Source organism: Vulpes lagopus, chromosome 10, assembly GCF_018345385.1.
Source record: "Vulpes lagopus strain Blue_001 chromosome 10, ASM1834538v1, whole genome shotgun sequence".
NCBI classification, from domain to species: domain Eukaryota; kingdom Metazoa; phylum Chordata; class Mammalia; order Carnivora; family Canidae; genus Vulpes; species Vulpes lagopus.
The window spans coordinates 82432646-82459220 of record NC_054833.1 but is presented as its reverse complement, the minus strand read 5'-3'; the positions used below and the strand labels follow the sequence as shown (position 1 = coordinate 82459220).

Here is a 26575-nt window from a genome sequence, read left to right as displayed (position 1 = left end):
AATCTTGTGATATAATACATGGTGTAATACTTCTCTTAAAGCTTGTCCTCATTATACTATGTAGAGGCCATGGTACAGTGATAAAATACAGTCAGATGGCCTTGTGTTTCAAATCCAATTTCTGTGATTTTGGGAAAATCACTTGTAGAAGATTTCTGAGATTCAGTTTTCCTCATCTGTAAAATGAGGCTGATAGTATGCAAGATTATGGATGAAATGGGATATTGAATGTAAAATATGTCTAACACAAATGTTGTTTCTTAAAATGTTAGCTTCTGAGATATGCTCAACAATATGTTTGGCTCAGTGAGGAAATAACCCTATGGGGAAAAGGTTGAAAATAATTATTATATCTCTGATGCTAGCCTGAGTTCTGAATTAACTTCTTTGTGCCTTTTAGATCCTTCAAGGCATTTTTCCCACTCCTTAGCAACTTCTCTCAACCAGCAGTTCAGCTCTGGGCACTATGGGCAATGTATCATGTCTGCAGTAAAAACCGTATGTATTCAAAATGGTAGTTTTCAGTTATTTTTCTGTATAAAGACTAAGTTCAAATGGAATTTTGGAAATTTTTGTTCACCTGCATACTGAATGTAACTCTTTTATTTTTTAAAGGTTTTATTTATTTATTTTAGAGAGAGAGTGCGAGAGCGGGGAGAGACAGAGAGAGAATCTCAAGCAGACTCCCCATTGAGCATGGAGCCCAACTCAGGACTCAAAGTCATGACCTTGAGATCACGACCTGAGCCAAAATCAAGAGTTGGACACTTAACCAACTGAGCTACCCAGGTGCCCCAGAATTTAAGTTTTTTAAAAAAGAAATTGGAAAAGGTTTTGATTTAAAAAATGCTACAGAATTGGGGGGACGGGCATTAAGGATGGCACTTAAAGTAATGAGCACTGAGTATTATATGTAATTGATGAATCACTGAATTCTGCCTCTGAAACTAATAATACGTATATGTTAATTAAATTAAAACATTTTTTTAAATGAGACAGCCAAAGGTAGACACTTAAGTGGCTGAGCTACCCAGGCACCCCACGAAAACAGAGTTTAATTGAACTTTTTGATCTTTGCCAATCTCAGGTGAGAGTGATAGTCTCATTTGACATTTAAGTGTGGTTAACCATCTTATATGTAAGAGTTCTTTTCTTTTCCTTGGATTGTTGATATTCTTTATTCACTTCTTGTCTACTATTCGTTCGTCTTTCTCTTTTTAATTTGAAGGAACTCTTTGAGGCATATATTTTTTTTCCCAGTTTATCATCTTGACTTTGTTCATTGTGTTTAGTCAGCCTTTTGTTATATGGCCTCTGAATTTCAGGTCACAGTTACACTTTACAAAATGGATGAAAATTCTCAGCTATTTGAAAATATTATTCTTACCCTATACTTTTCTTATGGAATATCTATTAGAAGTATCTTGTATCTCCTCTTACTTTATCCTTCACGTCCTGTAGACTTAAAAAATAATAATTTCAGTGGCACCTGGGTGGCTCAGTTGGCTGAGTGTCCGACTTTTGATTCCTGCTCAGGTCATGATCTCTGGGTCGTGGGATCAAGCCCTACGTGGGGCTCTGTGCTGGGCATGGGCCTGCTTGTTTCCACACACTCCCTCCCGCCAAATAAATTAATAAGTAAAATCTTTAAAGAATGTTTTAAAAAAGCAATTTCCATGTCTTTGTTTCTTTGTGCTACATTCTTAGTAATTGCAGTGTTTTTAAATCATTATATTTCTCTGTGCCTAATTGGCTTTTGGACTTAAGAGAATCCTTTTTAGACTGTGTTGTAGACATGTTCCTTCAGCTTTGTATTTGCTTCTGTCAGGTGCTCTAGAGCTTTCTCTGGATTGAATTAATTTTTATGTTAACTTCTCAGCTCAGGGGTTCCCAGAACATTTGGGTAGTATAAATTCAAATCCTAAAAAAAGAAAAGTAAAAAAAAAAAAAAAAAATTCCTATACCAACTCAGTACTGTGGTTATGAATTCTTGGGAAAGACTTCTCCAGCCCACTCCTGTATATCAACCTAGATAGAGCCCAGACCAATCTTAAAGATGTTTCATTGTCTTATCCCTTCTGTATAGTCCTTTGAGGGATCAATTTTATGCACTGATATATATTTTATTATATATGTAGTGCTTCTAACTTTGTAAGTTAAAACCTAAATTCTTGGATTACTGAAACTGACAGTCATTTTCTAAAGCTCTCCTTTCTGTCCTAGGTAAAGTTACATGAGCTTAGGTGCTCTCAGACTGCTGGACAAATGCTTTACTTTGTACATCACTATGCACTTAAAATGTTTTGTTACATTTTATCCAGCATCAGGTGTTTTCAGGTTATCTAGCTCAACATACTGCCTGAACTTGAAATGTGTATTATATTTATAATATAAAAGAAGTTCTTATTCTTTTAGCTAGGCTTAGAGATTTTGAAGCATAAAGTTGTCTTGAAGTAAACATACAAAAATAATAATTTGTTATCATACTACACAAGTCAAGCATTATTTGAGTTTTGATGTAATTCTTTTTTTTTTTTTTTTTTGATGTAATTCTTTTAAATTGACTAATTTTATCTGTTAATTCCTGTGTCAAGGGGCTCAAACCTTGGTACCCTTACTTCAAAAAGGTGAATGTGGTGACTTGGAAATATTTAAAATGTCAACTTGTCGGTCAGGTTTTTTTGTTTCATTTTCTTTCAGCCAGCAAATACTGCAAAATGTTAGTTGAAGAAGAAGGATTGCAGCTTCTGTGTGACATCCAGGAGCACAGTGAGGCAGACCCTCAAGCACAGCAGATTGCAGCCTCTATTCTAGAGGACTTCAGAATGCATTTTATGAATTATCAGAGACCGCATCTGTGTTGAATGCCCTTCATAGCCTCTGGGGCTTCAGACGTGCTCTCTGATTCTCAGTGTCAGGACCTCTGCCTTGCCAGTTGTCACTGGAGTTTGTGAGTTGGCTGCCTCACTGGCTTTTTATTATTGATTTTCTATAGGCTACAAAAAGGTTGGATTTGAATGATAGCCATAATCCCAAGTAAAGTTGGAATCATTCTGGGAACAGTTTTGAAAAGTCAAGCCTCGGACTGTGTGGGAAGACCTGTGAGCTTGTGTTACAACAGCCCTGCCAGTTCCTTTTCCTAACCCTGGACAGTTTCTTAACTCTGGGAGTTTGTCAGAGGAAGGAGGAAAGAAAAACGTGCAGGGAGATCTTGAGGTGTATGTTAACTTTTCATGTTTGAAAGAATATCCTGAGTTGTTATTTGTACTTACGTGAGGCTATTAGAAATGTACGTGAAAAAGTTCTGGGAAATACATGCTTATAAATATGTTGTTTAGAAGGCAGGATCTCCTTTGGAGGGGAGGAGAAAGAGGTTAAAAAGAATTTTTTAAAATAAACACGCAAGTATCTTCCACTTGTGGGATACAGGGAAGAAAAATGACTTTTTTTTTTTTTTTTTTTTTACCATTTTGGATATTCTGCCTTTGGCCCTTCTTCTTCCACCTTTACACATTAGACACATTAGACTGAGTGAACACATTCTGTGTAAGTAGGTATGGTGGTAAAAAAAACAGTAGGACTTAGGACTATGAGTAGAGTGTTTAGATGAAGATTATCTGGGAACTAAATATTGATCCTGTAAGGTTTTGATTTTAGTAGGATTATGACCAAGAGGAAGAAGAAGGTAGCAAAAAGACTTTGCTGTAGGTTTTAAGAATGCTCTTACTTGGGGCAGCCTGGGTGGCTCAGAGGTTTAGCGCTGCCTTCGGTCCGGGGCGTGATCCTGGAGTCCTGGGATCAAGTACCATGTCGGGCTCCCTGCATGGAGCCTGCTTCCCCCTATGCCTGTGTCTCTGCCTCTCTTTCTCTCTGTGTCTCTCATGAATAAATAAATAAAATCTTAAAAAGAAAAAAAAAAGAATGCTCTTACTTAACATGGAGGCAAGAAAAGTAGAGGCTTTTGAGAACCAGTTTCAACTGCAGTATAAACTACCAGAAGCTTCTGTTTGTGTCCTCCTCTGTGGGACAGAGTATGAATTCCTTCCTTGTTACTGACAGCTAACAAAATGTGTTTCGCCATTCATCTGCTTAAGTTTTCCAAAGAACAAAAGTAAATTCCTTCTTGGTTAGTAGCATATTTTCATATTAGATATTTGTGCTTTTATCTGGCCAGACTCTTAACTAGAGTACTATAGACCATCTTTTGGAATCAAATGAGGCTTATCCTTACTCTGAATCATATTCCAAATGCTTGCTCATCAGTGTTCCACTGCATAAAGGGAAATTGTAAACTGTTTCCTTCTTTTTTTTTTGTTTTTTAAGATTTTATCTATTTATTCATGAGAGACACACACATGCACACACACACACACACACACACACACACACACACAGAAGCAGAGACACAGGCAGAGGGAGAAGCAGGCTCCACGCAGGGAGCCCAATGTGGGACTCGATCCCGGGTCTCCAGGATCAGGCCCTGGGCTGAAGGCGGTGCTAAACCGCTGAGCCACCTGGGCTGCCCAACTGTTTCTATAGTTCTGAAACTGCACTGTATTTTCTGTTATTCACTCTTCTGCATAATTCCAAAGGGTGTCTTCACTTCCTGACCTGGATGCTAGTACTTGATAGATAAGTTGTATTCTCCCCATTTAACAGATGAGAAAAAGGAAGTTCAATAGGGTGATTACTTTCTAGAGTGTTACAGCTAATGCATAGTTCCAGCTAATATGGTTGGTTCTGATTTTATGACCTAGGCTCTTCTGTATTACTCTTTTTTCCAGGAAAGGAGCATAGCCTTGGGCACACCTGCATTTATCAACAGTGTTACTGGTATATATATCAGTGCCCTTGTCTTAGTATCTCTAGGCCAAGCCTAGGCTTGGGAAACTCAAATGAATTAAAGAATAACCATAAGGCCACAGCTTAAGATGCAGCCTTCTCTTTTCCTACGTTGGTATAGGAGGAAGGCTATAGGTGCATATGTGTTTATCAGTCCCCATTATTTCTAAGTGTGTCATCCTCTTACTCACCTTCAGTCTTGCTGTTCCCCTCAGCCTTCCTCTCCTTGCCATAAATGCTGACTGAACCTTCAGGCTTCACTCCAGTGTTACCTGCCCATTTCCTGACCCTCTGTTCTCTCCCTCAGACTTAACTGCTCCCTTCTCAGTGCTCCTGAAGGTTATGTGCCACAGCCATCAAAGATTGCCTGCCATCCTATATACTTCACAAAAGATTTCCACAGTGTTAATTTCATTTGGTTCTCAGAAGAACACTGTACATTAAAAATAACTCACTTATTGAACATGAGGCATAGGCTTTTTTTTTCTTTTAATACAACAGTTTCATTTTGTAGATGAGAAAGCTGAGGCACACAGAGAGGCACTCTCTGGCAGAGAGTTGGGATCTGCAGTGTGATTCCAGATGCCTAGTCAACCACTGCCAGGCTTTCTGTATTTATTGTACAGAGGAAGAAACTGGAGGGTTCTTACAACATTTTGCCATCTTTGGTGAGCACCAGATAACTAAGAGGCAAAGATCAAGCCTGAGAGCCAACAATACAAAGGCCCAGAGTGGTCTGTTTTAATCCTTAGTTTACCATTCGAGCAGGGAGAGAGACTCTCCAAAGCCAACTTGACCCCAGTGATTATCTAGCCAGGATGAGGAATTAGAAGGTAGCTGTAGATGGAATGTACCTTGGTATCAAACACCACGCCAATGGTTTTATATCTGTCCTTGTCCTTATGAGGAAACTAAAGCTTAGGTGAAACAATGAGACCAGTCACCCTGCAAATTTTCCTTCTGGATCCTGCACTGGAAGGCAGGCATCTCCCATACTTATATTAAATGGGAATCACTTGCCAACAAATCTGGGGGGCCGCTTCTCCTTGAAGGCTGCCATGCCCTCTAGCCGGTCCTGGGTGGGGATATTCTGAAACAACAACAAAGAGTATTAATTTGGGGGATAGCTGCAAGGCCAGAGGTCAGTAAAGACTTGCTCAAGCTTGTTCACTCCACGACAAGGTCAGAATCCAAATCTTTCCATTGTCTCTGGACTCTGGTGATGGACTAGGCAAACGTATGGGCCTCAGTGGCTTCCTGGTCTCCTGAGGAAGAGGCCACCTCTCTAGCATCTGCCTATCACATTAGCCTCTTAGCACACTGCTTATATGCCTCCAGAGAGCTGATAATCTGCAGCAGTCTGATAATGCAGCTGCTTAGTTGAGAAAAACAATTAAGTTTTGCAATAAGAAATCTGGCTTTGAGTCCTGGTGTGTAGTTCACACTAGGTTTTCCAAGGCTCAGGACTCCTTGTTTAGGAGTATTATGAATATTTGTTAACCTGGAGATTAGTATTTTTGACTCAACTAGGAGTCCAGGGCTACGTAAGTCAGCCCCAGATCAACACTATCCTCATCCCCCCACCGCCCATTGAACACATAGAATCTGCAGCTATAACCAAGGCCTTGACATCCCAGCTCCAGCCTGGCCTCTATAGCAGCCACTGGTACAGAGATAGTAGAAGCAGTTCTTTGTCAAGTACCTACCTGTGTGCTCTGTGATTCTGTGTGTACCAAGTGGGACAGGATATACCACTATTAGATGGCTGGAAACCCTCCCAGAGAGAAGCAGTATGGTTTCCTTAGGACCACCCCAAGCTAATTGGGAGAGGGAGAGTGGTCCAGAGTCTAACTCTTCGGGTTGGGAGGAACCTACCAAATTGGTCATGTATTGCACAAGGCTCCCCACCTCTGGCCTGGCCTTGCTTGCAAGTGTGTGTAGACTGGCAGCAGTCATGTACGTACCTGGGCATAGCATATCCCTTCAATGGCCATCCCTGATGCAATGTCCACCTGTGAGAAAGAAGTGGTACCTGGATCAGCCTGATTAGCCACTTCCATCTGTACTGGGTGCCAGCCCATCCTACTGCCTAGATCATTCCCTACTGTTCCATAGATTCCTTCAGCAAGATATTACTGAGGCTTACTATATACAAGTCCATACAGAGATGATTAGCGTAAGGAATTTCCTATCTGGAGAGGGAACACCATTCTAATGGTGATAAAACAATACTAGACAAAGGTGGGGGGGAGCTTTGAGAACAGTAGAGAGGATCACACTTGGCCTGGAGAGCTGAGGCTATCATATAGCCAGTGTTCCCTTCTTCCCATCTGGCTGCCTCTCCATACCTCCTGTCACTCCTGGTAAGTGAACTTCCATTCAGGCTTTCCATTGCCCTGAGGAATAAGGTCCTCAGATTTTATGGCTGAGCCTCTGGTAACTTTCCAGCCTCTACTGCCCAGTGTTTACTGTCACTTATAAGCACTATTGTAAGAGAAGTACCATGTGTGTTCAAACTCATTTACTTTTTACAGCAAGGGTTATAGCTAAGAAAGGCAGAGATAGTAAACGTCACAACATGGACCTTAGTCCATGGTAATCCTTAGTTTCCCTAAAACTGGGACACAGAGCAAGTCTTTGAACCCAGGCAGGCTAGCACCAGAGCCTGTGCCTCTATCTCTGTGCTGTGCAGTCTCACTCACCCCTCACTCCCACTCAGTCAAATTGCTTAGTTATACAGCTCTGTGCTTTTGCTCATACTTTTCTTTTTCTGAAACCCTCAACCTTCCCAAGGCCCAACTCTACAAATCATTATCTAACCCAGCACTACCCAGTAGTAGTAGCCACTAGTCACATCGACAGCATAGCTCTCACTCCTCCAGGGTGTCTGCTTCATAGCCCCCTTTTTTTCTTTTAACAATCTCTATACCTAACAGGGGACTTAAACTCGTAACCCCAAATTAAGAGTTGCATGCTCTAGTGACTGAGCTAGCCAGGCACCCCTGCTTGGTATCCCCCCCCCCCCCCACTTGGTATCTTTAATCTTGTATTGGTGATTGTGTCTGTATCTGTCCTCTCTCCCACCTTGGGGATAGTAACCATATTTTACTTTCCTTTTACTAACCATATTTTACTTACATTTTTACTTAACCATATTTACTTTCTCTCTGTGTACCAGTTATCAGCTCAGGTCTAGATTCAGTATGTAATAGATGGTTGATGAGGAAATTGATGTCTTAGGATGGATTGGCTGCAACCAAGGCCCCACCTTGAGCCCTATCCTTTGGCCACTTTACCACCAGCACAAACGAAGAATATGGACTGGGAACCACACAGAGCTGCATTCTTATTATTCACTTGCTTTGTGAGCCTAGACAAGTCATTTATCCTTTCTGAACCTCAATTACCTTCTCTCTAAGGAAGAGAGATGAAGATAAAATGTAATTCAGAATGTCACCTGATCTAACTTTACATTTCATGGATGGGTAAACTAAGGCACAGAGAGGTCAGACTCAATGTCTGTTAGAAGAGTCCAGTTCTGAATTCTTTCCAGCTGTGCTTTTAACCTGCGTTGGCATAAAAGCACTGTCTCCCACCCACTTCACTGACTTGAGTGGACCCAAGTTCTGACCCAGAACCTCCTCACCTCCATTCCTCTGTCAATGGCTACTTTGCCCAGCCGCACAGCAATGGGTGCCTAGGGAAAATAAAAAAGACTTGGTTGGGGGGATTAGTGCTGATAGTTGGTGGAGGAAGGGGGTTTGGAATAAAGAGAGGGACACAGCTTCATGGTAAGGGAAGACTCATGGACAGGGAGACTGGTCTGGATCAAGTTCCAGCTGTTGTACTCACTATTACATTTCATTAGTGCTAGTACCTACTACTCAGTTGATATTCTTTTCTATAATGAAGAAAGCCTGACTGATCCCTGTCCCTCTCAATTCTGACAGTATGGGGTTCTTGTCATTTAATCCATCCTAATAGGTAGATAGTAAAATGCTAGTAATGCCCACTATTGCTGAGATTCAGAAAATAGGTATTTGCATACATTATTGATAGAGTAAATTGGTACAGTGCTTCTGAAGGCAACTTGGCAAGAACTGGCAAATGTTCTTAGATGGATGAACATACTCTGATGTTGGGATTCCATGTAGGAATTTACCTTACAGAGGTAATCTAGAGGTAATATACCTCTAGAAATACATGAAGATGTTGAGTTATGCACTCTAGCTATTTATAGTAGCAAAAAGCAACATAAATGTTCATTATTAGAGTATTGGTTAAGTAATGATGGCGTATCTGTACCGTGTTATTTAAAAGAATGAGCTCTAAGTTTGTGCTGAAGTGGGAAATCTTCCAAAATACTGAGTGAAAAAAAAGTGCATATTAATATGTATATAATTATGTCATTTGTGTAGAAGATGTTGGCATGACATGCCTTTGGGGAGAAGAAGGGTCAGGAGAATGGAGAACTTCACTTTTTGTTTTATACTTTTCCATACTGTTAATTTCTTTACTGTGCATATTTTAATTCCATGTTTTTAAAATGTCTCTTAGAACTGGATTACCCTCTAAAAGTGTTTTCCCTGTCCCCCAAACCATCTTAAAAGGAATTCAGAGTTATTTAGATATGTGGGTATATGTGCATAATATATATTTTATATATACAATGAAAATTTCTGGAAGATTGTGTAAGTTGTTAATATTGGTGATCTCAAAAAATAAAAATAAAAAACAACCAGGCGTGGTCTCTGGGGAGAGGGACTGGGGACTTGAGAACTGTTTTGGTGATCACCTCTCTTGGTTTGCTAGTGACTGAGTTAATCAGGATGTGGGACTTTTCACTTTTAACTGGAATAGCCTTACGTAGACAAGGTTACCTACTTTTGATTTTTACCTTATGCCCTTATTCTGTTCTATTTGTTTTGTTTGTCATGAATATGCATTATTATTTAGGTAACTACCCTAATAAACTGATTTCTCACAAAGAAAAGTAAAAACTATATAGATGTGTGTGTATGTGTTGAAAACACATTTTTTTTTCCTGAGTGTGTGGCTTATATATATCATATGGCTCCCTAGTCTTGGCGGCTTATCCACTAGATCCCAGCCAGTTACCATACCATCCCCAACACTTGCCCCATCCAGGAACCGTCTCATTCTCAGTACCTCATAATTTAGCTAGAAATCCAAGATTGGGATTAGTGAATGTAGAACTAGGTTTTGGTCAGATGGTGTATTGGTATATAAAGCTACTTTTAAATACTGATATACTAGTAATTATATTCATAGAATACCATTGGCCATTGTTTCAGTATATTCAAAAATCTGAAATCTGAATCCTCTTGCATTCAGTTTATGCAAAAAGACAAACCCTACAGTTGACAGGGCTTTGCTAGATAGCACCCCCTGTGGAAGTGCAGTCAGCTACACACTACCTTGAGTCAGAGTTTTGTGTTGGTTCAGAGACTTTTTGCTCAGGTGTAATAGAAACCTGGAGCATTAAAATGGTCTAGGTAACAGCATAAGATTCCATTTGTATGTGATGAAGAGAAAAGAAAGAAAAGAAAAACACAAAACAAATGCTTTCTTTTAGACTATACTCAACTATTTTTAAAATTTATAGTCCTTACCCTCAAAGAAGACCTCAGTTATAACAGAAAGGATTATTTAAATTTAAGGGAGACAAGATTTTTTCTGAAATAAAATACTTATTTTTGTGATTAATTCAAATGCCTCTGTTAATATTAAAATAATATATAGTTAACAGTTTTATAAACAAAATCTTTGTTTTGTAACGTTTGTAAATTTTTGTGTTGGAAATGCATTTGATATTTAGTTTGAGTTTCAAAAATTTTGTATATGTTCTGCACTCTTTAGAATACCAGTTTTTATATTGTATTTTGTATTATGCAAAATAAAATCCCAAATACCAGTATTATCTTTCTTTCTGGTATTGCAATCACTTTTTATGATCTTTATTGAGCAAGTTATTTATCTTTCTGGGTCTGTCATATCACAAATACAACAGGGATAATCAACTCAACTGGATTGTACTAGTAACTGAGAAACTTGTAAAGTACCTAGGATTGTTTCTTATGGATAGAAAGTGCTCCATATGGGCTAAGTCAGTATTTATTATAAATTATAAAACCTAGGGCAGCCCAGGTGGCTCAGCGGTTTGGCGCTGCCTTCGGCCCAGGGCGTGATCCTCAAGACCCTAGATCAAGTCCCACATCAGGCTCCCTGCATGGAGCCTGCTTCTCCCTCTGCCTGTGTCTCTGCCTCTCTCTCTCTGTGTCTCTCATGAATAAATAAATAAAATCTTTTAAAAAGTAAAAAAAAAAAATTATAAAACCTAGCTCCATTTCAAGCTGCTTTCATATGGAAACTTGGAACCTTCCTCTCGGTCCTCTTAGAGTAGTGAGAGGCTCTCAGGTCCTTGGAGACCACATCAGCCACATCCTGGCCTGTCCTGCTGAAGGCTCTGGACTTGGCATCTGGTAGGATTACACCTAGGCTGGGTCCTAACACATGTCTTACATGATGTATTTCAGGAAATTCTCCACCATGTTGTATGCTTGGAAAGATAAGTTCTTTATCTGCTTTAGAATCTTCTTTTTTGGGATCCCTGGGTGGCGCAACGGTTTGGCGCCTGCCTTTGGCCCAGGGCGCGATCCTGGAGACCCGGGATCGAATCCCACATCAGGCTCCCGGTGCATGGAGCCTGCTTCTTCCTCAGCCTGTGTCTCTGCCTCTCTCTCTCTCTCTCTCTGTGACTATCATAAATAAATTAAAAAAAAAAAAATTAAAAAAAAAAAAAGAATGTTTAAAAAAAAAATCTTCTTTTTTTAGTTTTGGGGACATTTTATTGCCATATTATCCAATGTTGGCAGTAGGTACATGTCGCTATTAGCATCTGAAATGGGGAAGTGTAACGGAGAAACTAAATATATTTATTTTAAAGATTTTATTTATTTATTCATGAGAGACAGAGAGGCAGAGACACAGGCAGAGGGAGAAGCAGGCTCCACGCAGGGAGCCTGATGCGGAACTCGATCCCGGGTCCCCAGGATCATGCCCTTGGCCGAAGGCAGTGCCAAACCACTGAGCCACCCGGGCTGCCCGAAACTAAATTTATTTTAAGTAATCTCTACACTAGTGTGAACTTAACTCTCAACCCTGAGATCGAGTTGTGTTCTTTACTGAGTCAGGTGCTCTTGAGAAACTTTTAATAGAAGTTTAAAAATTTCCTGAGAAATTTTTAATAGAAGTCTGGATAAGTGGATCTTATGTGGCCCCATGGGACAATAACCCCAGCCTCCCCACAGGTGTGCTCCCTCCCACTTGTCCCATGACACAGGACCTCCCTCCTGTGCTGGGCTGCAACCACACCTGGGGCAGGATCTCCTGGGCCAGTTCGCGTGCCCGATGGTAGGCAGCATTGCCGTCCTCATTTTGCAAAACAGTGTGGTTCACCAGCCCCAGGGCTTGGGCTTGTGCACCATTCAGTCTTCGGCCTGTGAAGATGAGCTCCTTTGCCAGGGCCACCCCTATGCATCGAGGCAGCCTTTGAGTCCCTCCTGCCAGGATGAAGCAGGGGTAGTAAATCCATTTGGGAAGTGGGAGCCCAGAGAAGCCCAGTTTGGGAGTAAACAGACTTCTCAGAGGAGCAGATCCTGAGTTAGGATGGAAAGGCAGAGCACAAAGCAAAAGAGGAAAGCAGGGAAGTAACCTGGATAGAGTGGGACTAAGTAGAGAAGGATGGGTACTGTGGGTATAGTTACCTGCTCCTGGGAGGAGCCCTCGGGTGGTCTCGATCAGCCCCATGACAGCTGAGGAAGCTGCTTAAACAGAACAAAGTGAAGCACCCCACTATCCTGCAATGCCATTCCCCAGAGGGAAGAGACACCTGCCTCTAGGCTTTGCTCACCCCTCCAGCCAACCACTTCCCTCGTGAGCTGGCCACAGCAGACCTCTCAAGACTCTGCCCTGGGAAGAGCCCTAGTGTGGAAGTCAGGGGGCTCAGGCCCTCACCCTGCTTCTTTCAAGGGTGGAGGTATGCATCCAGGCTCATCTCACCCTTTCTGAGCCTCATTCATAGATGAAAAGAAATATAGTTATCCCTCTTCTGCCTTCACCAGAGAGCTTCTAAGGATCACGTGAGGTTAATAGTGCTTGTAACGAGGAAGGGGTCCTTAGAAGTTGCCCGATGTCTATTTGTGGGTTAATGGATTCTCTGTCTCATGGACCCTTGGCTCTGGCCTGACCTCTAGCATCAATGACTCCTGCTCCTACCACAGTTATACCTCCCAGCTTCCATCAGCCTGAAATTTCCCTATGTTCCAGTTCACATCTTCTGAGTTCTATTTCCTCTATGAAGCTTTCCTGGAGTGTCCCGCCCCACAGACTTCTCCTGAATTCCCTCACAGACATCTGAACCATACAGTATGACAGCAGTGAATGGCCATTACTCTTGCGTATAAAGGGTTTTGTATTCACACTCTGCCATCTACCAAAACCCTGCAAGTTAGTTGACCTAAACATGGGGCTCATGAGAAGCACAGTTGGAGCTTGACCTATTATGATGCTTTCTCTTTGATACATACGCATCATGTAGAAACAAGCTACCTCTATGCCCAGAGGTACACATTTCTAAATGTTCTACCTGGAGTGGCAGGAGAAAGCAGTGAAGGGGAGAGAAGAGAGTAGCACCAGATAGCACTTGGACTTTTTCTAACTGCCTCCAAGAAGGGCACACCTAACCATCAAGTCAGTAAGGCTAAAGGAGATCAATTATCTTTATCTCCTCCCTCCACTCTTCAAAGCTCACAGCTCTGAACAAGTAATGCAAACCTTGGTGGTGGTGCCATTAAACTAGAGGGCAATGTTCCTGCTCAGGCATGTTTGTGAGTAGCTGGGCTGGTGACAAACTGCCACTGTAACTCTCTTTGTGCAAAACATGACAAACAGAATTGGCTTGCATAGAACTGGAAACTTCAACAACTGATCTTTGTCCTTAGTCTCCCCTCTCTGTTCTCTTTTTGTCCTCTAGCAAGTTGCTCTGGAGTTGGTAGAAACATTCCTGAGGTGAGGGAGGCTGGTTCTGAAGTGACAGTACTACAGTTGTGGCTGGGCCAGGAGGCGAACAGCTTATGTCCAAATTCTCTCTGTATCCCTTTAGTTTTGTGGCTGGTTTGGAAAACCCAGAGTAGTGGCTAACCTTGCAGAGTCCCCACTCTACTCTGTTTTACTTACACTTCTCACCCTCATCCCACCTTTCCTTCTGCCCAGTACCTGCTACTCGGAGGTCACAGGCCAAGGCAAGTTCCAGGCCGCCACCCAAGGCAAACCCATCCATAGCTGCAATAGTGGGCGCAGGAAAGGCTGCTGTAGAGATGAAGAAAGACTTAGCCTGCGAGGTCCTGGCAGGACTCAAGGCTGGGGAGGGGATGGCCCGCTCGTTGGGACAGAGGACCTCACTGGCCCTAGGTTTGGAACCAGCCAGGTTACTGTAGAAGACGGTTTTCCTATTGGGGGAAAGCTGGGGAATCAGCTGGGGTACTGGAGTGGGAAGATGGGCTAGATGATCCCCACTCAGGCCCACTTTCCTGCTGGCCTCCTGGACCAGCCTTCCTGCTCTTCCTCTAAGTTCTGTGTGTCAAGCCCCACGCTGGATGTTAGGAATAGACATGGGGAAGGCAGAGCTATCAACAGGCAATGATGACCTGGGGTGATAAGTGCTCTGAAAAAGCTTAGAGAATAGGTCAGGGAACGCTTCCTGGGAAGGATGAGTAAAAAGTTCAAGTGGACGAGGAGGGAAATTGTCAAAGCCTTTTGAAAGCACGCTTGGTGAAATTTGACTCCTATGGAGTAGCTGGACTTGAACCCTGAGGGTAGAGGGGTGAGGGATCAGAACTAGCAGGACACAAAGACTGAGAGCCAGAGCTCCCTCTGGGAGAAATGCCCTCTGAGTCTCCTGATCACCTGTCTCCTTGTCGAATTCTTTGTGCCCATTCCCCCTGGGAGAGTCATCTGTCTTTCCAACAGAGCTTACAACAGAAACTGTCCTTTCTTTATAGGAGAGAATGGCAGGTGAGGTAGGGCTGGGATCAGCAGGGCCCCTGAATGCCCTCCTCCAACCCACTCCAAGACCCTCACCAATCTCATTCATCAGGCCTCGGAGCCGCTGGACAAAGATCCCCACTTCTGCCTCACTCATCTGTTCTCGCTCCTTCAGGTCTGCACCTGCAGATGGTGAGGGGGTGGTGACAGCCTTTGAGAAATAACCCATTACTGAATCCCAGGCTGTTGAAGGATCCAGCAAAGGAGACTTGAAGAGAAGCAGCCAGAGAGGAAGGCAAAAACATCAAGAAAACATGGTCAAGGAAGCCAAGGAGGAAAGGCGTTGGGAGTGGGTGAAAAGAACAGGTGCAAGATCAACAAAAAGACAAGGTGAACATCAACAGACTTAAAAAACTTTTGTGCATCAAAAGACACTATCAAGAGAGTGAAAAGGCAACCCACAGAATGGAAGAAAATACTAGCAAATCACATGTCTGATAAGGTAGTAATATCTAGGATACATAAAGAACTAGAACCCAACAAAAGTCACGGGGCACCTGGGTGGCTCGGTGGTTGAGCATCTGCCTTTGGCTCAGATCTTGATCCCAGGGTCCTGGAATTGAGTCCTGCATCAGGCTCCTCATGGGGAACCTGCTTCTCCCTCTGCCTATGTCTCTGCCTCTCTCTTTGTGTCCCTCATGAATAAAAAAATCTTAAAAAAAAAATCACAAAGGACAAGGGACTTGAATAGACATTTCTGCAAAGGAGATACATACAGAGAGCCAATAAGCACAAGAAACGCTCAACAACATCAATCATTAGGGAAATGCCAATCAAACCCATAATGAGAAACTAACTTCACACCATTTAGGTTGGTTATTACAAACAACAGAAGCAGAAAACAAGGGCTGGCATGGATGTGGAGAACTCTGGGACATTGCTGGTAGGAATGTGAAATGATGCAGCTACTATGGAAAACACTTTGGTGGGTCCTCAAAAAGTTATACATTGAATTACTATATGATCCAGCAATCCACTGCTAAAAGAATTAAAGAGACACATGCTGGCGTTCATAGCAGCATTATTCACAATAGTCAAAAGGCACAGATGACCCAGTGCCCATCAAGAGTGATAAACAAAATGAGGTATATATATAATGGAATATGATTCAGCCATAAAAAGGAATGAAGTTGTGCCATGCTACATTATGTATGAGCCTCGAGGACATTATGCTAAGTAAAAGGAGCCAGACACAAAAGGACAAATGCACGATTGTACTTGTATGAGGTACCTAGCACAGGCAAACTCAGAGCGAGAAAGTACAACAGAGATTATCAGGGGCTGGTGGCGGGAGGGATGAGGAGGGATTGCTTAATGGGTATACAATTTGTTTAGGATGATGAAAAATTTCTGGAACTGGACAGTGGTGATAGTTGCACAGCCTTGTGAATGTACTGGCACTTAATTTTATACTTAAAAATGATTAAAATGTAAACTCTGTGTGATGTATATATTTACCACAATTTTAAATGTATAAAATAACTTTTAAAATGTATCATTTCTTTCCAGTTTTATTGAGAAATAGGTGACTTAAAAAAAAAAGAGAGAGAGAGAGAGAAATAGGTGACATATTATTTTTTAACAGGAGGGGTCAGTGTAGTCCAAGGAAGCTGAGACGAGAGTCAGGTAAGTGAGAACTGAGAAGCAAGGGCAGGATAGAGTGGCACAGAGGTAGGTGGGCAAGGACGTTGGTGAGAGAAGTGACCACGGTGGAGTCATCTAAGGCCAGATGGCAGAGGGCTGACACAAGACGGGGTGGCGTTGAATATATTCTCTTCAAGTCTGAGACTAGGAAGTCAGAGCTGAGAGTCCTTGCAAGTCTTTGAGTAGTTCCAACCCCTCAATGAAAGATGGAGAAACTGAGGCCCAGAGAGGAGTAAGGGCTATCCCAGAATTTCAGAGCAAGTCAGGGACAGACCAGACCTACAGCAGTCCCCCCCCCACTCCCCTGTGCGTAGGTGGGATAGTGGGGCTAAAGGCAACCTTGAAAGAATTTGTCAGACAGAGGTAGAGCCAAAGGAAGAGGCCAGGGTGGAGTGAGGGCCTCATCCAGGGCAGCTGGGTCAGGCAGACTGGTCCTGCTAGGCAAGACCCCAAACTGGGCACTGGGATCCCTACTGCTCAGACCTAGGGACTCAGCCACATCCCCTTGAAAGTCCCTGAAAATCATACTCTTCCTATCCTATCCTATCCATGGCCTCTTCCGACTTCCCCACTGCCCATTGCTGTCCCTCCCCCAGTCACGCCAGAGTTGCGTTCTTAGCTCAGCCCAGCGCATCTCTCACTCACTTACTTCTTGTTGTGGGGATGGGATGTTTCTTGTCTTTGACACAGAAGCTCATGGTGCTTGTCCTGTTTTGAGGACCAAATCCTCCAGGGGCAGTGGAGGGCTATGGTGACAGGGACTTAGCTCTTGTGGGTGGGCAAAGGGGCACAGAGTCCCATCTTGGTCACAGAGCTTGTGAATGTCACTGGACTCCATTTCCTCAATTCCTCAATGAAGGGTCAGAACAGAGCATGGTGTAGCAGAAAGAATATGGATTTGGGGGTCAGAGGGGCCAAGTTAAAAATCAAATTCTGTTCCACCTCTTACTAGCTAACACCAGGCAAGAAATCTTACCTCTGAGTATTTGACCTCACTTCTGTGAAATGGGAATAATAAGTCCTATGCTAAAGGACCTAAGCCCCTACCCCCTATAGACTGGTGGGAACCCTGCTGAGCCCTGGGGTAGGGGCCGCGGAGGAAACCCACCTGCACAGAACACACCCTTCACTCCACTTCTGAATAGCAGAACACGCACTTGCTGGTCCTCCCGCAGCTGGGCCAGAGCTTCCAGCAGCTGCAGAGGAGACCTTGTCAGACACCTCCCAGCCCAGCCCCAGCCCAGCCCCCCACCCACCCTGGCATGTGCCCTTTCTCACCTGGTTGACCAAGACGTTCCCCAGGGCATTGCAGGCACTAGGTCTATTCATCAGAATCTCAGCGATTCCTGCAGGTGACAGGGCAGCCTTGAGTGAGCCACCTGGTCTGCTCACTCCTGGGCTGGGGTGTGGAGGCAGCAGCCTGGATTTTGGGCAACCTCTACTACCCTTCATGAGCAGCGTGACTTGGGGCACGTCACACACATCCAAGCTTTAGTTTCTTTGACTATAAAGTGGAGAGAATAACCCCTCGTTCTTTCTGCCTCACCAAAGAAGTGGAAGGGCTTGTAAAGCCCATGGATCAGTCTTTCTCCTGTACCCTTTGTGAGCAAATGACCTATCAACCCAGAAGTGTGTCCTTTTACTCCCTCTTCCTCACCCATGAAATTTACTCAGTCTCGCCAACCAATTCAACTTCTTAAGTAGATCTCAGATCTCTCAGCTCATATCCCTCCTTGCAGCCAGTAACCTGGTCTGGGTTCATTCCTCTAACTGGCCCTCTTGCCTTTGGTCTTGCTCCTCCTCCCCCCTCCCCATGCATTCCCTTATTTGGGTCAGAATCCTCTTTCTAACCCAAATCCAACCATGTTCCTCCCTTTCCCTTTTCACCAAAATTAGGTCAAATTCCTTAATACCACCCAAAGGATGCCTCCCTTCCCTAATCTGGCCATTGCTTTCCACTCTAGCCTCAACTCACCCACAATCTGGGCCAATTGTAGGGAAGAGAGACCAACTCCGGGCAAGGGCTCAAATACTCTTACACCTTCTTGGCTGTTTTCCCTCCTGTGTTTACCAGTCCTTTAGCCTTCAAAGGTCTCTTACTATTTTATCCCAGGATTCTTAGCCTTGTCAGTGGAACAAGCAGTATTTATTAAGATAGTATAGACATGGAGAAAAGACAATGAAAGTTTTGGGGCTCTCAAGGAACAGAGTTTCTAGCCAGGAGTTAGAGAACCATGGTTCAGGACAGAAAACTAACATTCAGACTAGGTCGGCTTCCTTAGCCTCCCCAGAAACCTTCAAAAAGTTCTTCGAGCCCAGCAGGCCTGGAGGTCCCACAGAACTCAGATGTCCCCAAGGTCTTCTTCAGCTCTAGTGCTCCAGGAAAGAAAATACTGCAACTTTGGGGAAAGGAAACTCTGGTAGATACAGAAAAGCCACATCAGAGTCTAGAGGTCCAAGGTCTTTGTGGCAGACTCTAGAATGGGCCCAATCTTCATATCCTCAGTAATCTCCTTCCCTGGAGTGTGGAAAGAGCCTATGAATTGCTTCTAACCAACAGAATGCAGCTAAGGTCATAAAATGTCACTTCCAAGATGAAGGTTCAGTTATACAGCAGAGGTAATGAGGTGTTAGTTCTGTGATTAGGTTGTAATATATGTAAGACTCTGTCTTGCTAGGGCACACTAGACAAACTAGTGGGCCTACAGAGAGGGTCATGTGGCAAGGAACTATACACAGCTCCGAGGAGTGAAGAATGGCCCCCCAGGCCAGGAGGAAGAAAACAGGACTTCAGACCTACGACCACACGTGGTGAGTTCTAGCAACAGGAGCTTAGGAACAGATCTCTCCCCAGGCAAGCCTATGATGAGACTATATGCTTCACCAACTCCTGGATTGCAGCTTAGTAAAACCCTGAAACAGAGAACCCAGCTAAAATGGGCTTGGACTTCTGACCTACAGAAGCTACAAGATAATAAACATGTATCATTTTAAGCAATAAGGTGTGTGGTAATTTGTTATGTGGCAATAGAAAACCAACACAGTCATGTTGTCCTGAGATTGATAGAAACTTTACTCTCTCCTCTTCACTTTCCTGTTCTGTCCCCTTTTTTTCTGATTGACTGTCTACTGTATTTCATCTGTATCCCTCTCCATCTTTATCTCCTTCTCAAGGATACAAATAGGGTGCTTGGCTCGAGTCACAGCTTGGACAAATACTAGCTCTACTGGCCTTGGGCAAGTTGCTTTACCCTTCTGACCTTCAATGTTCTGATCTATAAATAGATATAACAAAAAGATTTTTCTGAAGATTAAAAGAGAGAATGTCTTGGGACACCTGGTTGGCTCAGTTGGTAGAGCACGAAACTCTTGATTTTGGGATTGTAAGTTCAAACCTCACTTTGGGTGTAGAGAGTATTTAAAAATAAAATCTAAAAAAAAAAAAAAAAAAAGAGAGAGAGGGAGAGAGATAATGGCCATAAGTGCTTAGCCAGAGTTTATGGGTATAGTGAGCAGGAAAAAGGCACAGATGCTAGAGAAAATTATACGATTCAATAGATGGAATGAACTCCAAGCTGGGAGCTGTGAGGAGCCAGACAGGGTGTCTTTGGCTTTCATTTATTTTGTACTACCACATGTCAGATCCTGCAGAAATGGAGAAGACTCAGCCACAGTCCCTAAATTTTTAGTTGAGCCCTGATTATGAGAACACTACCCTTGCTGGATGTCTGCAGTAGGGATAGGTCTGTACCACACTGTCTCCACTCTTCCAAACCCACCATGCTACTGGCTGATAATTTCTTTAGCAGCTGACCTTGGGTCACTTCTATCTGGATGGCCTAGATTACAGGCTAGGTAATGCAGGTGGGAGTTGTAGGGGCCAAGGACAGGCTGCCCCAAGATAGGTCACTTTGGCATGAAGACTATTTGAGTTAAAAAAGCAACCAAACTCAGCAGACTCAGGAAAAGCTCTTTACCTCCCCTCACAAATACTTAAAAGGAATTTGGATAGACGATCTGATCCAGGAAGAGTGCTATCACCATAGATAACTACATTATACTATGAACTAGGTATGGCAAGACTGAGAGGAACCTAGCCAAGGCCTGTTTGGTTTATTTTTGTTGTTGTTGTTGTTTTTGTTTTTTAAGATTTATTTATTTGAGAGACAGAGTAGGGGGGAGGGACAGGGGGAGAGTGAGAGAAAGTCTTAAGCAAACTCCTGGCTGAATGCTGAGCCCAACCTCTCAACCCTGAGATCATAACCTGCATAGAAACCAACACTTAGATGCTTAAGTACTGTGCCATCCAGGTGTCACATGGCCTGTTTGATCAAAGTCCTCTATGTCCCATTGTTTCTGGTGGCCCAGAAAACATTTGTTCACCAAATATTTACTCCTTTTCATCTTCCTGTGAATTATATTCCTTCCCTTTGAAGTCCCAGGCCCCTAGTCTCTTCTCCTTAGCTCAGAATGACATATATATATATATATATATATATATATATATATATATATATATATATAAAATTTTGCCTGTTTGGGGAATTTCCATATCTATGTGAATTCCCTATACATACAAAATTAAATTTGATTTTCTCCCGTTAATCCGTCTCATGTTAGTTTGATTCTTAGTCCAGCTAGAAAGACTTTGAAGGGGACAGAAAATTCTGCTTCCCAATGGAGTCCACAGAAAGCACTGTAAGGGGCACCTGGGTGGTTCAGTCACTTAAGCATATGATTCTTGGTTTTGGCTCAGTTCATGATCTCAGGGTCCTGGGATCCAGCTCCCACATTGAGCTCCCTGCTCAGCGGGGAACCTACTTGGCTCCCTTCCCCTCTCCCTCTTCCTCTGCCCTCTGATATCCTCTATTCCTCCCCTCAGTCATGCTTTCTCTCAGTCTCTCCCAAATAAATATTTTTTTTTTTTTTAAAAAAGAGAGAAAGCACTGTAAGCTATTAGAGACCAACTGGTTTTACAACCTCTTACGATACAGAAGGGGAAATTGAGGCCCAGAAAACTAGAGATTGTGCCTAAGTTAACAGCTGGACCCAGCTAGCAATCCTCACTTTCAAAGAGCTAACAACCTATGAAGCAGACACATCCAGATATGGGGAAAGTAAAGGGATGACAGGAGGGGGAGGGGTGTATAATTCCAGAAGGACTTATACAGGCAGAGAGGAAAGAGAACCCAAATGAGCAAAACATAGGTGGGACAGTTTAAAATGAATCCCTGGCTAGACGAGGTAAGATGGGAAGGTGAGGTTGTGGTTTTCGAGGATAACAGGTAAAATGTGACAATGCTGGGGTGCCATCAGCTCAAGTGGAAGCAGAATCTGTGGCTTTTTTTTTTTTTTTAAGATTTTATTTGTTTATTCATGAGAGACACAGGCAGAGACATTGGCAGAGTTCAGGATCCCTGCGGGGAGCCCGATGGGGGACTTGATCCAAGGACCCCAGAATTACCACCTGAGCTGAAGGCAGATGCTCAATCACTGAGCCACCCAGGTGCCCAGAACCTGTGGCTTCTAACATGAACATCAAATGACCCTAAATGGTCACTTTGGGGTGGAGGGGTGTTCTCCTTTGTGAGTCTCTTCCTCTTGCCTCCTCCACCTTTTCTCTGTAGTTTGTTTCCTCAGTGACTTTATCCTGCCTTCTATATGCTCTCTGGCAAGGGCAGAGGCTTAACTTGCTGACCCTTGTTTTTTTCTGGATAAACATTCTGTTATTTGGAAGTAAGCCCTAATTTGTTTTTTTTTTTTTTTAATTGAAGTACAATCTGTGTTTTGAGTCAGTGATTGCTTAATAGTTGAGAACACAGGTTTTGAAATCAGACCTGGTTCTAACAGTTTAACCTGTGCAGTTCCTTAGTCTGTAAAGTGGGGAGAATAATTATAACAATCTCAAGGCAAGTGCTGTTGAGTTTGGCAATGAACTAAGCATGAGAGAAAGACACAGGAATCCCAAGTGGCTGGAGAAAGCCCCTCCTGTTCGCGTGGTGGATGCATAGTAGGGAACAGTATACAACAACAACAGAGAGCAAGGAACCAGACTTACATGGCAAAGTAGCTCTCCAAAACTTCATATCAACCCGGGAAGGAAGGAAGAAATACGAGATGTGTAGTACAATACCATCTATGTACACTAAAAGTGTGTAAATTAAAACACAAACTATGTTACATCAAACATAGGGGTTTAGCCAAGAAAACGGCTTCACCCTAATGGTAACATGCATTGGATTGAGGCATGAGTAACGCCATTGAACCTACTTTGAAGTCCCCTCTCACCAGGGGGAAAACAACACAGCACAATGGGTGCATTAAAAAATGTGGGACTAGGGGTGGTGGAAGGGGAGGAGGGCGGGGGGTGGGGGTGAATGGGTGACGGGCACTGAGGGGGACACTTGACAGGATGAGCACTGGGTGTTATTCTGTATGTTGGTAAATTGAACACCAATAAAAAATTAATTTATTAAAAAAAATAAATAGCAATTGAAAAGTAAAAAAAAAAAAAAAAATGTGGGACGCCTGGGTGGCTCAGCGGTTGAGCATCTGCCTTTGGCTCAGGGCATGATCCAACAGCCCCGGGATGAGTACCACATCAGGCTTCCTACATGGAGCCTGCCTCTCTCTCTGTGTCTCTCATGAATAAATAAATAAAACCTTAAAAGAGAGAGAGAGAGAGAGAGAATGTTCTCTGCCGATCAATTTGGGAGGAGAAGGCATGCTGAAGGCAAAGCACAAGCTGACAGCCTGCAACTTCCCACCCCCACAGGTGGAATCTGTGTGACATCTCTGGGGCACTCCCAGCTGCCCTAGAACAAAGGAAAGGGAAAAGCAAGTCCTGCAAGACTTAAGTCTTCATCAGTTTGCAACTGTCTCAATGATTTACAAGAAAAAAAAAAAAAAAAACCCTCTCCAGAAACCTATAGACTCAATGTCCGGGAGCCCTAACGTTCTCTGCCCCTCCAAAGGCTAGAAAATCTTAGATATCACTCCTCATAACCGCAGAGCAGCTCTTTCTGTCCATGGGTCCTGTCCCTGTGCTTTATAATAAAACCACCTTTTGGCACCGAGTTGTATTGATGCCAGGGCTAGCTGAGGACAAGGTGCGAGCCTGGGGCAGCACACTGACAAGTCCTTGAAACAGGCAAAGGGACATTCCTCTACAGACTCCACGGCCTCAATGTTCATACTGTTCATACTTTGCTAAGGGCAAAAGGCAATCTTAGCCCGACCCCCAGGGGCCTGTAAGCCTACTTTAACTTATGTTTTTTATATAAATTCCTTTAGAAATTTCCTTTAGGGGATCCCTGGGTGGCTCAGTGGTTTAGCACCTGCCTTCGGCCCAGGGCGTGATCCTGGAGTCCCGGGATCGAGTCCCACATCAGGCTCCCTGCATGGAGCCTGCTTCTCCCTCTGTCTGTGTCTCTGCCTCTTTCTGTGTGTCTCTCATGAATAAACAAATACAATCTTTAAAAAAATAGAAATTTCCTTTATCTCTAACCCCCCCAGACACATGTCTGGGGCCATCATCCCCCAAGCACATGGCCCACAGATACACATCTAAAGGGTCTCATGAAGAAAAAATAAATAAATAAAGGGTCTCATGACTCAGGTTTTATCAGATGGTAATAAGTGACCTTTTCCCAACAATTAGCCCCCTCAAGGTCCTGGAAACCTTGCTTCCAAAATTCCTTAAGAGTACAGCTATCCTCAAACCCCTCCCAACTCCCAGGTATATAATCAGCCACCTTGATGGGATGAGCACTGGGTGTTATGCTGTATGTTGGCAACCTGAACTCCAATAAAAATAAATAAATAAATAAAAAGGTCAAAAATATATATATATATAATCAGCCACCCCTCACAGGCCGGGGCGGCAGCAGGGGTCCTGTCCCTGTGCTTTAAGAAAAGCACCACTTTGCACCAAAGACGTCTCAAGAGTTCCTTCTTGGTGGTGGGCTGCGGACCTCACTTATGTCCCAAAACTTAATCAGTGACAAGAATTCTTTCCCGGCCACAGGGTGCAAACCACACCACCGGGGAGCGGCGTGAACTTTGTCCGTGGATTCCGAAGCTCGCGGAGTCGGCCCGGGGGCAGGGCCAGCGCGCGGGGAGTCGCGCGGCTCGCTGCGGCCCCGCTAGGTTGTCCTCGCCGCGCTGCTGGGCGCTGCTGGGCGCTGCTGGGCGCTGCTGGGCGCTGCTGGGCCGGCCTGGCCAGCGCCGCGGGCTCCTGCGCCTGGACCCGGAACCCAGCCGGGACTCCGGGCCGGGAGGGACGCCGGGCCCCGCGCAGTTCCTGGGGTGGAAGCGGTGGTGCTGGCGGTGCGGGTGCCGAGTCGCAGCCCCGAGCGACGCCCCCCCCCTCCCCGGCCCCCGGGCGACTGCAGGGCCTGGCGTCCACTTGGGTCCCACTGCCCGCTCACTTGGGGTCGGCGCGGCCGGTAGGGCGGCCACCCACCTCCGCGGCCTGGACCGGGCCTGGGAAGGGTCGAGTCCCCCGGCGCAGCGAGCGGCCCCGCCTTCCCTTCAGCGGCCTGTCCTCCGGCGCTGGGTGGGCGTGCGGGCCGTGACTCCCACCCCCGCCGCGGCGCGGGCAGCGCGGCTCGGACCCGGGCGGCCGCCTCCGGGCGCTCCCCGCGACAGCGCGCTTACCGTGGTCGGCGCCCGCCAGGGCGCGCACTTGGATCTCGGGGGGCCCAGCCGGCCCGTGGGAGGCGCAGCTGCGCGCCCGCAGGGCCTTCCAGGGCCGTGCAAGGCGCCGGGCGTCGGTCAGGGCGCGCAGCATCGGGGCGCAGGCTGGGCAGGTGCCAGGGGCCCCGCCGTCCCTCCTCTCCCGCCGAAAGCTCGCGGCTGGGCCCCAGGTTTTCGCAACTGCGCCCTCTCCCGGCGGAGCGCGCACAGCGGATCGTCTCCGGGACGCTTGGAGCCCGGGCTAGGCGACCCTGCGGCCTGGGACAGGGGTGGCAGCAGTGTTTTAATCACCAAAGCGGGGGTAATAATAGTGACCACGGTCAGAGATAAGGCGGAGGCTAAAGTAGCGAGAACACGTTTCACTCAGCAATGTCCTGCTGCGAAGGGGAAATGTCCGGTGCGAGCTGACCTCGGCTTCCGTCCATGCGGAGGTGACTGAGAGCTCTAAGGGGGGGGAGGAGACAGCATGGAGGTGAGTGACCCGGCTCTAGAAGACAGAGAAGTGAGATTACAAAAATCGGGAAAGGTATTAGGCCACGTGAAACCCGCCCGGGTCAGCAAGCCCAGGCCTGTCCAACCTCAGGCTGCCACAGAAACTAAGGACAGGGTGGGGGTTGTGGTCTTCAGGTGCTGGCTGCAGCAAGCAGTAAATTCTTTTGGCAGTGTCGACTTTAAAAATAACAGGTAAAAAAATAAATAAATAAAAACAAAAATAAAATAAAAAATAAAAATAACAGGTATAGGGACACCTGGATGACTCAGCGGTTGAGCACCTGCCTTTGGCCCAGGGCGTGATCCTGGAGTCCCACATCGGGCTCCCTGCATGGAGCCTGCTTCTCCCTCTGCCTGTGTCTCTGCCTCTCTCTGTGTGTCTCTCATGAATAAATAAATAAATAAATAAATAAATAAATAAATAAATAAATAAATAAATAATATTTTAAAAAATAAGTTATTTTACCAGCAAAAATAGGTTTAAGAATAGCAGAGAATTGCAATTTGGGACAAACAAGCCGCAGGAAACAGCCGTAGGCTAGTCCACCAGGGGAGAGAAACATCTTTTATGGAGAAAGTTGGGAAGATTTGTTTTACAGCTCAGACCCATTGGAGAAAAGCAAGAGTTCTCAGTGATGATGGATTCTCATTGGCTGAGCTGCTGACCTACTAAGTTGCTTGAAGGAGATACAGTGTCTGGGGATCCCTGGGTGGCTCAGTGGTTGAGAGCCTGCCTTCGGCCCAGGAGTGACCCTGGAGACCCCGGATGGAGACC

The 26575-nt window shown here is 44.7% G+C and overlaps 2 protein-coding genes across 6 annotated transcripts in view; one reads left to right on the top strand and one right to left on the bottom strand.

Annotated features, from left to right (window-relative positions):
* The window catches only part of ZYG11A (zyg-11 family member A, cell cycle regulator), a 69953-nt gene extending 67089 nt beyond the window's left edge, over positions 1-2864 (top strand). For all 3 annotated transcript variants that reach the window (XM_041770558.1, XM_041770560.1, XM_041770559.1), the window contains 2 exons: positions 401-498; positions 2701-2864. In XM_041770558.1, coding sequence (XP_041626492.1) covers positions 401-498; positions 2701-2864 — 262 coding nt within the window. The remainder of the gene's footprint in view (positions 1-400; positions 499-2700) is intronic.
* ECHDC2 (enoyl-CoA hydratase domain containing 2) overlaps positions 1-26020 on the bottom strand; it is a 30961-nt gene extending 4941 nt beyond the window's left edge. The window contains exons 1-10 of one of the 3 annotated variants that reach the window (XM_041770562.1): positions 25270-26020; positions 17890-17957; positions 17720-17807; positions 15004-15090; positions 14140-14232; positions 12630-12689; positions 12238-12425; positions 8489-8539; positions 6807-6854; positions 5863-5932 (exon numbers count right to left, since the gene is read on the bottom strand). In XM_041770562.1, coding sequence (XP_041626496.1) covers positions 5863-5932; positions 6807-6854; positions 8489-8539; positions 12238-12425; positions 12630-12689; positions 14140-14232; positions 15004-15090; positions 17720-17807; positions 17890-17957; positions 25270-25402 — 886 coding nt within the window. In that variant the 5' untranslated portion in view covers positions 25403-26020. Of the gene's footprint in view, positions 1-5314; positions 5933-6806; positions 6855-8488; positions 8540-12237; positions 12426-12629; positions 12690-14139; positions 14233-15003; positions 15091-17719; positions 17808-17889; positions 17958-25269 lie in introns of those variants that run through there. The other 2 variants (XM_041770561.1, XM_041770563.1) reach the window with 2 other exon arrangements.
* Positions 26021-26575: the final 555 nt, after the last annotated feature.